Here is a 15,408-nt window from a genome sequence, read left to right on the forward strand (position 1 = left end):
AAGATTTAGGTGCTGAGGATTGGAGCAGATATCCCTCGAGGTCTTTTCCAAACCTATGATGCTTTTATATGATTCTGTGATTGTTTTTCTCAAAAATGAAAAAAAAAAAAAGAATCTACAGAATTTTCAGTTTTGGGGAGCTGGGTGAAAAATTGAAACATTCTGTGAAATCCTGTTGCACATTAAATGCTTCTTTACCTGAACATTTTTTCACAGGAAATAAAATACCAGTTTTCTTTACTTTATGTGGGCAAATTTGCTCTTATGTGATGACCCTTTTTATACCAAAAATTCATTATATGCAAGTTAAATTCACTCATATGCAATCAGTGTGGTAAAAGCCCACAGTCAGCTGCTTTCTGTGGTGCACTGTGGGAGTGACACGAACCAAAATAGTCTCCTGTGTGGATCTGTACTCCTTGCTCGTTGTCTGTGAGCCATGTTTCTGTAGTTGCCATCCCCATTATGGTAACATTCACCACCACCCTGTGCTTGTGTGTACTGTCTGCTGCTGGTGAGAACCAAAATTCTCTTGTAAAAGTGGTAGAAATGGGTCTGGGGGTCAGTACAGTCAAGGTCTTGGAATACATCCCTATTTGTTACATTGTAAAGTGCATTCCCTTTATGCGAATTCAAGTTATGTGCCATTTTCCAGGAATGCGTGTACAGCATAAAATGAGGGCAACGTGTATGCTTTCCAACTAATCCTAATACTGATGCTCTCACTAACAGTGCCAACTCCCACTCTCCTTTTGCACCTAGGTAATAAAAGGTGTGGAATTCATGTTGTCTCCTGATCAGAAGTACGAGGTGCGTAAAGAAAAAAAAGATCCAGAATAGCCCTTTTTCTAGGAGGTGACAGCAGTTTCAAGTTTGTAATATCTTCCTATAGTATTTTTGACTTGTTACGGTTTGACTGACAAAAATCTGTGTCTTAAATCAGAGAACAACTTAACAAATAAACTCTTTTAATTTTAAAATGTAATGTACTTCTACAAATACAAAATAAAATAGCCAGTCAGAATGCAGCTTAAATGCTAATCAATGATTAAAGGTCAAGTATCCAACAGGGACGATTTCCATTTGGCAGCATATTCTAAATATGCTCATGTACATTTTCTAACGTTACTACCACTTACAGGAAAAGAAGTGTAAATGATTGTGATGCAATTTATAATGATTCTTTCCAAAACTGATCCTTTCCTTTACAGTAATGATTAACATTTTGAAAATGAACTTACCAATGACATGGCTTTTGAACTCGGTAAACAATTAACTGTACAATCTAAAGCATTAAAGAGCATCAAATTTTACATGTGTCACAAAGAAATCATTGTTCTCTTATCATTAAGATGAAAGAAAAATAAGCAAAACAATGCTTTGGTTAGCCTGAAAAATTAAAATTTTTCCACTGTTGGCAAAATTAATAATCAAGCCAAAGATTCTGTATGCTGTAGCACAACAAAGTTCCCTAGCTGACTCTAAACTGTTGCATATGTTTAGCTAAAAGAGTTGTAAATGATTACTGTAAAAAAAATACAGTATTAGGTAAGTAGCATATTAACTCATTTCAGTAATCTTTAACCCTCACAGAACTAAGTTTAACTTCTAGTTTATACAAGTTAAGTCACAAGCAATAAACTGTTTTTACTGGTCTCATTTCTGGTCCTAGAGGATGTTAGCTCATGTCCCATAACCTCACACATGTGGTTCTCAATCTTTTTAGAATCAAGGCACCCTTTGGAAAATGCTAGCTTTTAGTTTTCACACTTTGTATGCCTGCAGGAAAATAATAGAGTGATTTTTCTGTTGCAAAGAACTCAGACCACAATTATGGATTTCTATTTTAAATCTCTGGGTTTATATTGTGAATCATTTTTGCAAACCTAACAGAGCCAACATTGTATGGCACCTTGAGGCATCCTTGAAAAGATCTCAGGGCAGCCCAGCATGCCATAACACCCTAGTTGAGAATCACCACTCTACCCAGTAAGGTACATTTAGCAGTCTTAAACCCCTGCTTCAATTAGAGCAGAATTAAGCTAAAGATATCACAGGTCAAATTGTTTATAAATTGGTATAGTGATAGTCCATATTCTGACTGGTTCCATCAAGTGCCATTGATCTCACTTGCAATCCTCAGTTCAAAACGTCCGTAGCAATTAAAGACTTGATTTACTGGTAATATTTTTTTTGAACGGGGACTAGTGAATTCAGAGTATTGATAAGGGGTATAAAACCAGTCTTTCAGTTTCCAGTTTGAATTCAGTCTGTTACTAGTATTAGAAACTATGAAATGACCGTTTGTGGCCTATATGGGGTAAATTGGCCATCAGAATCCAGTTGCTACTGGACAGGTGTCCGTTTCCCCACACCCATTGCCACAACTGATATTCATTTTAATTAAAGCTTTATTGAAGTAACACATTCTACTTGGAGCAAAGCATATAAAATATACAGAAATAACATATATGCAAACACAGCAATATCCTTGCTGACAATAAGAACTGTTTGGTGATAACCAATCAGTTAATTCACACCTGGCCTGAAAAGTACCTCCACACTAGGCAGTCCTCTGCCTCTTTTGGTTGAGCAACTCGGTCTAGTAAGTTTGCTTAATGGGGAGAGTTAAGAAACACGACTGTCCCTAGCATTTCCTGTTGCATCTCTCTTCCGTTGTTCTTCACTCAGCATTCTGGCTTTTATGCATTCCATGCATTGTATAGGAACCTAGGCACATCATTTAGGACAGCAGAATCCACTCTGTGGGCCAGATGCCTAAGGGTATATCTGTATGCTCTAGTGCAGTGCTGTGCAGAGATATTTGAGTTACCTTTCAGAGCTGGGTCAGGGACTGGAAACAGTGTGATGTCTCTAGCATAGTGCTCCGCCCAGGAAAAATAGCTTCACTAAGATTCCCTTCTCATGCCTGATTATTAAAACAGGAATAATTACAGTGAAGACAGTATAAAATCAGCATAGGTGAGAGGAGAATCAGGCTTTAAATTAATTATATAGGATTTTAAAAGTGTTATTTTTTAGACTTGCAGTTGTTGAAGTAATATTTTCTGAAAATGATTTCAGAAACATCAGCAAGGCAAATGAGGCTTTAGGATCACCTATGAAAAATCTGGTAACACTCCTTTCTAATTATATTTGCAGGCTTTCTTAAATGGAAACAGTATATTAATTTATCCCTTTAATGGCACCTTTTCTCCCTTTAATGTGCTAAACCTATAAAATTTAAAAACCATTATATGCTATAATTTACTGTTACAAGATTACTGAGTTCTCAGGATTCGTTTGCAAACAGTGAATTTTGCAAACAAGAATTTGAATCATGAAGTCAATGGGAACTGATGTCAGCAGACTCTAGATTAACCCTTTCATTAATAAAATAAGAAAGCAAACACCAAAGAGTCATGTTCAACTTACAGACACTTAAAGAGCATGACTTGTATTGCTGCATGCTGATTATCAAGCAAGTTCAGAGGACACTATAGATGTCAGGTATTTAGAGTTAAATTAAATTTGGACTGATGATATCTGTTCTTTTTCTCACTCAGAAATGTATGATGTACTCATCTCCTGCATTTACTGAAATTCTTAACTATGAAAACCAATGGCAGATGTTCCATATTCAACCAGGAGCATTTATACATAGTAAAGGCATGGTCGTACAATGATATCTCCTGTCTTTAAACTTTGAACAATTTTAGATTGACATTCAATACCAAATATTACTTTAAAAAAGTCATTGGCTGCCTTCAAAGGTGCACTAATTCTTATTTATAATTCTGATTCAGTGGGTGAGTGGGACATACCTGAAGAAGGATCTGATGTGGAAAGTGTATGCTTATATCAAAGACATTAATCTTATATGTATATGTATGCATTTATTGTATTCAGAAATGTACATTACAACTAGACTTAAAGGATACAGTGAATAATGAACTGAGACAATTTGGGAGATTCATTTAGCTTCATTATAAATAGAGTTTCATTTTTATATGACTAAGGGTCCTGCTACATGTTTAAATTAACGCTTTATAGAAGCCAGCTATAGAGTTGTAATACATTTTCAAGCACTAATTTTATAGCTGGTTGGCTCTTTTTATAGCTGGATAGTCATTTTTATCATGCGATAATTATTTTGCATGTGTGGCTGGTCTAAATTTTTAATGCAGTTAACCAGTGAACTGTGTGATAATTACTTTGCATTTGTGGCTGGTCTGTCTTTGTGCATGTGGCTGGTCTAAATTTATTGCACAATTAACCAGTTCATTGTGTAATATATGTAACATATAGTAGGGGCCTATAAGTACTATATTTATGTCTGCCTACACACACGCACACACATGCGTGCACACACACGCTTGTGTGCAATGCAAGACATTCATTTTATGTATTGGCAGAATCTATTTTTTCTTAGTTGCTGAAGAAAAACGCATTATCCAATAATTTATTTTGGTTATATAATCCAAGTCGCTTCTTGATAAAGATTGAGATCAGCTGCTGTGGGCGTCGTTGATATTCTAATAGAACTTCATGGGGAACAGTGATTTGGTCACCTTCAAGTCGGTTGAGGAGTGTCACACAGACAACAGCAGCTGGAACAGAATAGATGTTACAGTTTAAATAATTTGCTAAACCATAAATGCAAAGTATTTTCTTCAGTAAAGGATAGCACATATGGGTAATGCAGGGTCACTGTTTTTCTTTTAAATGAGGACTCATTTAACTTCCCTGTGAAAGTATATAAACTGAACCCATGAACCTAGAGGAGTAACTATACCAGTGAGGGCATTTACCATCAGGAGAGCAGCTGAGCCTGTGACACGGTTGTTCTCCTTTTGGGGTTCTGCCAAAGGGGATCAGCTTCAAGCTGTCTAGAGCTCCTTAGGAGTTTAAGTGGCAGGAATTAGGTGGAAAATTGAACAAAAAATATGATGTGTACTATAGTGGAAGGAGACAAATGGCCTTTGTAGTCAGTAAAAGAAAACCAGGGACACTGGCATAGCTAAGAAAGTGTTCAGAGCTGGCATTAGTGAAATTTTGTTTTTAGCCAAGACACAGTTGATATTTTTCTTTGCCCTGCACTCAAAACCAGTAGTTTCAGGTAACCCATTTATGAAGCACTGAGTTTGCATTAATAGTTTTCAGAGCAAAAAATGTTTGGAATATGTTTTTGGTCTTCAGAGTGTACAAGTCCCATAGCAAGCCATATCCACATAGAGATAAAATTATGAAGTGTGAAGGTGTAAGAGAATAAACATGAGAAAAGGTCTGTGAAAACAAATCTTACCTTTAAGACCACAAAGTCCGCACATGGCAGCAAATACCGTGGACTCCATTTCAATATTTCTAACCCCAGCATTATAAGCTCTTTTTAAGTACTCCAATTTTTTTTCACTGGAAAAAGAGCACAGGGCTCCATCTAATCGTCCCTGACCTTGAAAAGAAGAGAACCTGTGACTGCTTGCACTTTTATAGGAAGGGGAGTAAAGTTATATTAAAACCAGCTGTGATATTGTGATATTCCATTGTTTCACTTAGATGGTGAAATATTTACTTAAATTCTAATGAAAACCTCACAACATTTTCATTTGTATAATGCTCACTTAACTACTTACTTCTTGCTCCATGTCAGCTGTGCTTTAAAGCTAGGGTCTTATAACATAAGGCAGTGGAGTGAACCATAGAAATTCTGCAAGTGAGAAGACAGACCAACAGGTGCGTGGGAGGGACAGTTGCAGGCCCTCAACTGGGATAAATTGTCATGGTGAGGTCCTGGCACACCTGACAACTCAGACCTGTGGAGGATCTGGTGGATGTAATCTACAAACTGCTTATCTGCTGTACAAAAGGTTTAACAAACCATTTCATGAATGGAGAAAATGAACACGGAAAAGACTTTAAAGAGACAGTTTTTTTTGTCAAGTATTCAAGCCTTTGCTCACATGGCTCCAGATCTCTGAGCTTCACCATCAGTTTAGGAAAACAAATCACTGCCACATGTTCTGTCAAACAGCCAGTTCTTGAGTGCAGCTTGTATCCCTTGGAGGACATGAGGATACTTGTTGGGGGAGCCAAGGGCAGGCTCAACCCACTTTGGTAAGTAATTTCAAGGCCTCTGGCCAGTCAGGCCTAGCTGGGCTGAGCCTTTGAGCTTCTTCACCTGACCTTGATCCCTGGCTAATGCAACTTCCCCAGTTCTCTGTAACTGGATCGGCTGCTGAGAGTATCACTGAGCACTGCCCCGCAGGTTCAGGCTGCAGGCATGCCTTAGCAACAGCTATAGCCTGCTCTGGCAAGTCTTGTGTTCACTGCTGTCTGTGGTTCTCCTGGCTCCTGATTCGGCTCTGGCTTTCTCTGACTCTGCTCTTGGATCTTCCCTGGAACTTGGCACCCAACTCCTTAATTCTCCTGGCTTCTGACTTTGGTTTGTGCCCTGGAATACATCCCTCCAATCTCTCGTCCACTGATCCAGACCCTAACCTGATGCCCCAATAACCTGCACCCCCACACAGCTGAGCTCCTGATTGCCCTTCAGGGGCCTAGTTGCAAGGCTGGCTGCCTACATTTGCAGGTAATGGTCTTGAAAGAGACATTCAAGAACCTCATTTCTGGTGACTATAACATTAGGAAGCCTTGAGATCCATGCTCAAATTGCTGACCATCCTTCAACAGGTTCCTTAAGGTTAGGATGGCCTAAGTGGTGACTCATTTTATTTGTCTCAGTCTGTCATTTTATCTTTGTTGATCCTTAATCTTCCTGATTTGGCAAATTAGGTTAGGCAGTACATTCTAGGTTTTTAAAAGGTGCTTAGTTACTAGTTAGAAGTAGCAATGCCTTTATAAACACTCTAGTTGCTTGGGGAATTTGGGGACTAGTTTGTAGGGCGGACATACTGTCTGTTCAGTAAATCTAATCAATCAAACTTTGCATTCTAGCCCCCTATGACCTTGTACGTGCCTTTAACTGAAGGTCTCAAAACACTGCCTATCAGACTCAGAGCAGTCCTCATATCATTGTTCAGAAAAGTCTCTGTGACAGATGTATAAAGCTGCTATACAGAGCTAAATTCACGTATCCCCCTTTGACTTAGCCTCCAGGTCTCAATGTGAAAGTGAAGCAGCGGTCCTGTAATCATAACTTAGTTTTTTTCTCCTCTAGTCCATGATCATGTGGTGGTGGTGAGAGGGATTGTCATTTTCATTTGCCATTCTCCCAAATGGCACAATATCCAAAGGGGAAAAGTGGTAGCTCACTACCAACTGGATTCATTCTGTCCAATCCCCTTGCCCTCTGAAACTTTAGATTAATTTTTTGACTAAGTCAGAGAAGAAGTGGATTTGGATTAGTATTGAGTCAGTTTATATGGCTGTGGTTTAAAGGTTCAGGTTTGTGATGGACTATGTGTGTGGTAACAACAGATGCAATTTATCCATAGTGTCTACACTGAGAGCACATATACCTCCCTTTGAAAGCAGGTCTATTGAAGAAACTCTCAGCTCAAGTAATATCTTTCTCTCTCTCTCTCTCTCTCAAACTTGGCTGATTGTTTGTTACTAGTATTTTAGAGTTGGACCCAAAATAAGGGACCCATTCTCAGATGTACCAGGATTTCTTAAGCAAAATGTATATCTCCAGCTGTACTAACCTGAGTAAATGATTTCATTTCATTGTCATTCCTCCTGTTAATCCTCTCAAATGGCTTTTTATTTAAGTAAACATGGCCTTGAGCAATACACAGATGGCCACATTTGCAAGCAGCTCCAAAAGGTTATAAATAGTTCTCGAATTATTAATTCTCCATTTATTCTGTGTCATCCACTTTGTGATGAACATTTAATTTTCTAAGGAAATGGTTCCACAGTAGGGATCAAAATCTAAGGGTTGCTCACACATGTCATATACTTCTTGACATTTTTCTTCTGTTTGGTAATTCTGCAGACATAATCCCGTCATAGGAAGTAACATTGTGGAACCCATCTGTTAAAATTATGTTAAGATTACAGACAAGGGGCTATTTACTTTAACTGCTTAATGTTATGTGCCTGTTGCTTTCAGAGGTTCACTGAGCATATGCTGGCTTTTGTGGTGCAGTAGGGCTGAGAGACAGCAGGAAGCGCTATCCAGGGATTCCTGTGTGTTCCTAAGGGAGTGAATGCTGTCCAGAATGAATCATAATGCTTGATTCACTGTCATGGTGACGCTAGTATTTCCCTTGCAGATACGATGTTGTTATAAAATTGACTAAGTGACAGATGCAACAGAGGCCAATTATGGTATGATTCTCTTAATTGATATTATGTGTTATAAAAGTAGTTCCTTTTCTGACCTGCAGACAAACCCTAAAACATATGATAAATCAAATCCTCATCTCTCCTCACTTTTTACTTCATACTTAGGGAAATCTCCAGCTGACTGGGTTGGTGATTTTTGCTTCAGCAAGGATAACAGGATTTGGCCTTATGACTGAAAAACAAAAAATGAATAGAAAGGTATAGTTCATCCTCACCCTCATAAAAGTCATAGGTGCACATTGTATGACCAATCATCGTTGGGAAGTCATGGATCTCTTTGCTGCAGTTCAGTAGTTCCTCAGCAAGGTCCTTATCAAGTTCAGTGCTTCGTACAACTACGTTATCCAGTATTACCTGCTCAAACTGAGGCTTGAAAAATGAATCCAGTGCAGTGTCTGTTATTACAACAGATCCAGGTTCAATGCCTGCAGAAGCAGAGACAAGAATGAGGAAGAATGGTTAGTCTACATGGTATTTATACCCTAATGATAACTGGAACATTTTTTATAAATGAATAGATATCAGTAACACAACATATAGGTGAGAACAATTCAAACACAAAATAATAGTTAAGACATTATTCATGTAAGAATAATCAAGATCTCAATCTTGTGACATCAGTGACAGTAACACAGCTCAACATCTCACAGGAATGGATCCTAAATGTTTAGATAGTTTCATACTAATTTGCATCACTAATAAATAGTGCACATATATTTTCTGGTTTATAACAGAAGATAGCAGGCTATTATGGGAATATGTTGGACAAAGGATATTTATTAATTTTGATAAGTTCATAGAACAAGGAAAGTTCATGTGCATGAGAGATTCAGAAACTAATGGCAATTTCAAAATAAAACCATTCTGTGTCCAATTATCATTTCCTGGACTACATCATAGAATTATAGAAAGTGAGGGCTGGAAGGGACCTCAGGAGGTCGTCTAGTCCAAACCCCTGCTCAAAGCATGACCAGCCCCAACTAGATCATCCCAGCCAAAGCTTTATCTAGCCCAGTCTTGAAAACCTTGATGAGGATGGAGTTTCCACCACCTCTCTGGGTAACCTGTTCCAGTGTTTTACTACCCTCCTAGGGATAAAATTCTTTCTAATATCTAACATAAACTTACCTTGCTGAAACTTCAGACTGTTGCTCCTTCTTCTGTCATCTGCCACCATTGAGCACAGTCTAGCTCCATCCTCTTTTGAAACCCCCTACAGGTAGTTGCAGGCTGCTATTAAATTCCTTCTCGGTCTTCTCTAGACTAAATAAGCCCAGTTCCCCCAGCCTCTCTTCATAAGTCCTGTCCCCGAGCCCCCTCACCATTTTTGTTGCCTTCCATTTTTGTTGGACTCTCTCTAGTTTGTCCACATCCTTTCTGTAGTGGAGTGCCCAAAACTGAACACAGTACTCCAGATGTGGTTTCACCAGTGCTGAAGAGAGAGGAAGAATCACTTTCCTTGAACTACTGGCAACACACCTACCAATGCAGGCCCGGATGCCATTAGCCTTCTTGGCAACAAGGGCACACTGCTGGCTCATATTCAGCTTACTGTCCATTATAAACCCCAGGTCCTTTTCTACAGAGCTGCTTCCCAGCCAGTCAGCCCCCAGCTTGTACTAATGCATGAGATTGTTCCATCCTAAGTGCAGAGCTTTGCATTTGTTTTTGTCGAACCTCATGAGATTCTTTTTGGCTCAATCCTCCAATTTGTCTAGGTCACTCTGAATCCTAGCCCTACCCTCCAGTGTATCTACTACTCCCCCCAATTTTGTGTCATCTGCAGATTTGCTGAGGGTGCACTCTATGCCATCTTCCAGGTAGTTGATGAAGGCATTGAACCAGCCTCAGGACTAACTCCTGTGGCACTCCACTTAATACCGGTTGCCAACTAGACATGGAGCCATTGATTACTGCTCTCTGAGCCCAATGCTCCAGGCAGTTTTCTGTCCTTCTTACAGTCCATTCCTCCAGCCCATACTTCCTTAGCTTGCTTGAAAGAATGTAGTGGGAGACCATGTGGCAGGGCACCTTTGGTGCCTACCACTTAGGGGCCTAAGCAGGCTGTGAGGCAGCCTGAAGATGATTGGAGAACCAATCAGGCGGTAACATGACAGCCAGCAGGCCAGCTCATTGGAGCTGGGCTGTGGAGTCTCAGCATAAGAGCAGGTCCTGAGAGACAAAGCCAGCAGTTGTTGCAGGGATGCCACTGTGGCAACATCATCAGCCTGAGATCTGCTGCTCTCAGGTACACCTGCAGGTAAAGGGCAAAACCTATGGGGATGGAGGAGGTTCCTCATCCTGGGGAATGACCTAAACTACACCCTGCTGGGATTGGATGGTGTGGTGGGGCTGCCGGTGGTGGGGCAACCCTCAGGAAATGCCACACTAGTGCCTCACTAGTGAATGGCAAGTATGGAGTGCCAGAAAGCCTCAGCCCCTGCTGCCTTGTGGGTACCCCATGGAGAGGAAAGGCTAAGGGAGCACACCCTAACAGAAATGCATCAGGCTTGGGCAAGATCATGGAGGCCCAGAGGGCCCAAGGCCTGAATGAGTGAGACCTAATGAGAGGCCTGAAGGGGAATGAGGTCCAGGCACATCGACAGACACCTGAGGCCTGAGTGGGCCAAAGACTGAGAGTGAGGTCCAGGCATGTCTGTAGAAACACCTGAGGCCTAAGGATTGTAAGACCCTGCAGCCCAAGTGAGGGGGTAGAGTAGTGATCCCAGTGAGGGGTAGAGTGTGAGGGTCTAGAAGCCTGTTGAGAGGCATAGAGCCCAGAGTGGGAGTAGAGGCCCCAGTGAAGGGGCATACGGCCAATGTAAGTATCCAGATGCCTGAGGCTGACTTTGGGCCAGAGGCCGAGTGTGACTCAGCAATGGAGCTGGGAGAGTAATAGTGGATAGTATGGGCCAGTGGCCTAGTGAAGCCCAGCAATGGGGTTGGAAGAGCTAGGAGTACTTTGGGTGCACTCTGCGAGGCATGGGACATGGTAAAGAGGAGGTTGGAGCTGTGTATAGCATCCTTGGCATCAGGGCATTAAATGGACAGCCTCCCACTTAGAAACATCTATTTATTATACAACAAAGGCATGGCAGGAGAGTTAGTTGGGCAGACTGCCCTGGACAGGTGGGCAGGCCAGTACTGTGATTGGCCCTGGGGATGGCCCTCTGTCACAGACTGTATCAAAAGCCTTGCTAAAATCAAGGTACACCACATCCATCCATCTCTCCGCATCCACAGAGCTAGTCATCTCATCATAGAAGGCAATCAGGTTGGTTAGACATGACTTGCCCCAGTAAATCCATGCTGACTGTTCCTAATCACCTTCTTCTCTCCCAAGTGCTTAGAAATGGATTCCTTAAGGATCTGCTCCTTGATTTTTTCCAAGGACTGAGGTGAGGCTGACTGGTCTGTAGTTCCCTAGATCCTCCTTTTTTCCTTTCTTAAATATGGACACTATGTTTGCCCTCTTCCAATCATCTGGGATCTCTTCTGATCGCCATGAGTTTTCAAAGATGATGGCCAATGGCTCTGCAGTCACATCACATCAGCCAACTCCCTCAGCACCCTCAGGTGCATCATTTCTACATGGCCAGCTTTTCTACATAGTCCTAACCTGTTTTGTCACCACTGTTGGCTGTTCACCTACTCCCAAAACTGTGCTGCCCAGTACAGTAGTCTGGGAGCTGACCTTACCTGTGAAGACTGAGAGAAAAAAGGCATTGAGCACTACAGCCTTTTCTTCATCCTCTGTTACAAGGTTGCCTCCCCATTCAGTAAGGGATTAACACTTTCCCTGATCCTCCTCTTGCTACTGACATACTTGTAGAAACCCTTCTTGTTCCCCTTCACATCCCTTGCTAACTGCAACTCCAGTTGCACTTTGGCCTTCCTGACTTCATCCCTGCATGCCCAAGCAATGCTTTTATATTCTTCCCTAGTTATTTGTCCAAGTTTTCACTTCTTATAAGCTTCCTTTTTGTGATTTAGTTTACTGAGGAGTTCCCTGCTAAGCCCAGCTGGTCTTCTGCCAAGTCTTGCTAGTCTTCCTGCACATTGGGATTGTTTGTTCCTGCAGTCTCAGTAAGGTTTATTTCAAGTTCAGCTAGCTATCCTGGACTCCTCTCCCCCTCTGACTGGCTTCCCAGGGGATCCTACCCATGAGTTCCCTGAGTGAGTTGAAATTTGCTTTTCTGAAGTCCAGGATCCTTACTCTGCTGCTCTCCGTCCTTCCTTTCCTCAGGATCCTGAATTCAATAATCTCGTGGTCACTGCTGCCCAAGTTGCCATCTACTACTACATTCCCCACCAATTCTTCCTTGTTTGTAAGTAGCAGGTCAAGAAGAGCATTGCCTCTAGTTGGCCACTCCAGCACTTGCACCAGGAAATTGTCCCCAGTACTCTCTGTATTGTCCCCAAAAACTTCCTGGATTGCCTGCACCACTGCTCTATTGCCCTCCCAGCAAATGTCAGGGTGATTGAAGTCCCCCATAAGAACCAGGACCTGTGATTGGGAAACTTCCCCTAGCTGTTTGAAGAAAGCCTCATCCACCATTTCCTCCTGGTCTGGTGGTTGATTTCAGAACCCCACCATGACATCACCCATGTTACTCTCCCTTCTGACACTAACCCAAAGACTCTTAATAGGGGTATCTCCAGCTTCATACTGGAGCTCTAAGCAATCATATGCTCTCTTATATAAAGTCCTTCCTGTCTCTTTCCTGGACAGTTTGCACCTATCCATGACCATGCCCCAGTCATGTGAGCTCTCCCACCAAGTCTGTTATTCCAATCGCATCATAGTTCCATGACTGTGCAAGGATTTCTGGTTCTTCCTGCTTGTTTCTCAGGCTCTGTGCATTTGTGTAAAGTCACCTGTAGTAACTAGTTGATTGCCCTGATTTTTCAGAAAGTATGAGAGCACCTCCCCTGTTGCCCCTTCTTGCTTGCTCTTTTTCCAGGTCTCCTGGTTCCCCATGTACCTCAGGGATTTGGTTTCCATCCCCCAGCCAACCTAGTTTAAAGACCTTCTCACTGGGTTAGCAAGGCTGTCTGCGAAGATGCTCTTCCCTCTCTTCATCAGCTGGGTCCCATCTCTTCCCAGCAATCCTTCTTCTTGGAAGTATATTCCATGGTTGAAGAAACCAAAGTCCTGCTGGCGACACCACCTGCACAGCCAGATGTTGATCTGCAGGATGCACTTGCTCCTGCCTGGGCCCTTTCCCTTGACTGGAAGGATTGACAAGAGCACAACCTGAGCACATCACTTCTCTGTGTAGTCAAAGACAAGCTATGGGTGTGTTCGACAATGGTGCCATCAGTGTTCCCTGCCGCTCTGTAGTTTTCTTATTTGTTGCATGTTCATGGGCAACCATTTTGCCATTAGTTTCTGAAGCCCTATGAGGAGAGATTGAGGGACCTGGATCTCTTCAGCCTCTGCAAGAGAAGGCTGAGAGGTGATCTTGTGGCTGCTTACAAATTCATTGGGAGGCAGGGGAAGGCAGCAAGGAATAGGAGATGCTCTGTTTACCAAGGCACCCCTTGAAGTAACTAGGAACAACAGCCACAAGCTGACGGAGAGCAGATTTAGGTTAGACATCAGGAAGACTCTTTATGGTAAGAGTTGCCAGAATCTGGAATGGGCTTCCAAGGTGGTGCTCTCCCATACCTTGGGGGTCTTTAAAAGGATGCTAGATATACACCTGGCTGGAGTCATCTGGCCCCAGCCCTCTTTCCTGCCCAGGGCAGAGGGTCAGACTTGATGATCTACTGAGGTCCCTTCTGACTGAAACATCTATGAATCTATGAAATATCCTTGTAGCTATTGGTTTGTACATACCACTTAGGGTGAAAGGAAAGGCACATTTAATGTTATTTCCTACTGTATATCTTAAGACCTGTATTGCTAAAAGACAAGAGAAGTGCTTGTGCTTTAGCTAATTCAGCAGAGGCTTGTGGTTTCTGAGCATGCTGTTCTGTACCTGCCATGACGTTCTGCATGACCTTTGTGCACATGTGCAGCAGAGTGAGAACTGTGACGTTCTAAGCACTGACAGGTCAGATAAAATACATGGTGGTTTTTCATAGATCTGAGCCTGAAATGCTTATGCAAACAGAACTCTCAGGGGAGGCCATAGAACAATTGCCAGCATCCAGGCCAAGCAGGCCTTCTGTGTATCCAATGTACAATGGTGCCAATTCTTTTTTGAAGGTTCATATGAATTTATATTTTTCTAAATTCCAGGTCACAGGGTAGCCCTATTGTAAAGAAGGATTTCTGTTGGTGCCCTGTCCTCAATGAGTTCTTCATAGTTTCTACTTTCATTCTTAAACCATAACCTCCCTGGAACAAGAACTCTCTCTCTAATCCCAATCCTGATGAGGACCTTAAATGCTAATATGCTAGATAACTATTTTTATTCTAACTGAAAGATGTTCCATTATGGCTTAAAAATGTGAGTGCATTGAGAGGTTTCAGAAAGTTGGAGCAAATCCCAGTCAGGTGGTTTGGATTGTTCAGATGTTTTAGATCTCGAGATCATCATGTGTTATGAGAATGTGTGCTTCTGCTATGCCAGGCATTACAAATGTGCTGTTTGGTGACCTGAAATAAAATATACTGTTGCTTTGGTATTTGAAAACCTGAACAAATATGAAAAGCTCATAATTACATGACCGGTTCCCTGGATAGGTTGGATTAACATCCTTCTTGTCTGTCAGTAGCAAAACTGGTCACTCACCTAAGCCCCCAGAAGTACCGATGCGTATAATAGTAACACCCCGGCATTTTGCGTGGTGTAGTAATTTGATTAATTCATGAAGCATAATAGAAATGGAAGGAATGCCCATCCCATGCTATTGAGAGAAAAAGAAATAAAAACATCATTAATCATCATTTTTGTTTAAACTTATTTATTTACCTCAAATTACCTCATAATTATACTATATAGATGAAGGTATCCTGCTTCATTGAAGTCAGTGGAATTGTTTTTCTGTGAGCAAAGCATAAGCCCACAGAACATTATTCTGGGTTGGGTTGGGTTGGGTTGGGTTGGGGTGGGAGCACATCAGCGTCAGGCCCTCTGAATTATGTTC

The 15,408-nt window shown here is 41.7% G+C and overlaps 1 protein-coding gene across 5 annotated transcripts in view; it reads right to left on the minus strand.

Annotated features, from left to right (window-relative positions):
- Positions 1–3,883: 3,883 nt before the first annotated feature.
- The window catches only part of UPP2 (uridine phosphorylase 2), a 30,014-nt gene continuing 18,489 nt past the window's right edge, over positions 3,884–15,408 (minus strand). For 3 of the 5 annotated variants that reach the window (XM_006273821.4, XM_014599558.3, XM_014599560.3), the window contains 4 exons: positions 15,054–15,168; positions 8,526–8,735; positions 5,306–5,452; positions 3,884–4,610 (listed from right to left, as the gene is read on the minus strand). In XM_006273821.4, coding sequence (XP_006273883.1) covers positions 4,429–4,610; positions 5,306–5,452; positions 8,526–8,735; positions 15,054–15,168 — 654 coding nt within the window. In that variant the 3' untranslated portion in view covers positions 3,884–4,428. The remainder of the gene's footprint in view (positions 4,611–5,305; positions 5,453–8,525; positions 8,736–15,053; positions 15,169–15,408) is intronic. The other 2 variants (XM_059727367.1, XM_014599561.3) reach the window with 2 other exon arrangements.

This window comes from Alligator mississippiensis, chromosome 4 (assembly GCF_030867095.1).
Source record: "Alligator mississippiensis isolate rAllMis1 chromosome 4, rAllMis1, whole genome shotgun sequence".
NCBI lineage: Eukaryota > Metazoa > Chordata > Crocodylia > Alligatoridae > Alligator > Alligator mississippiensis.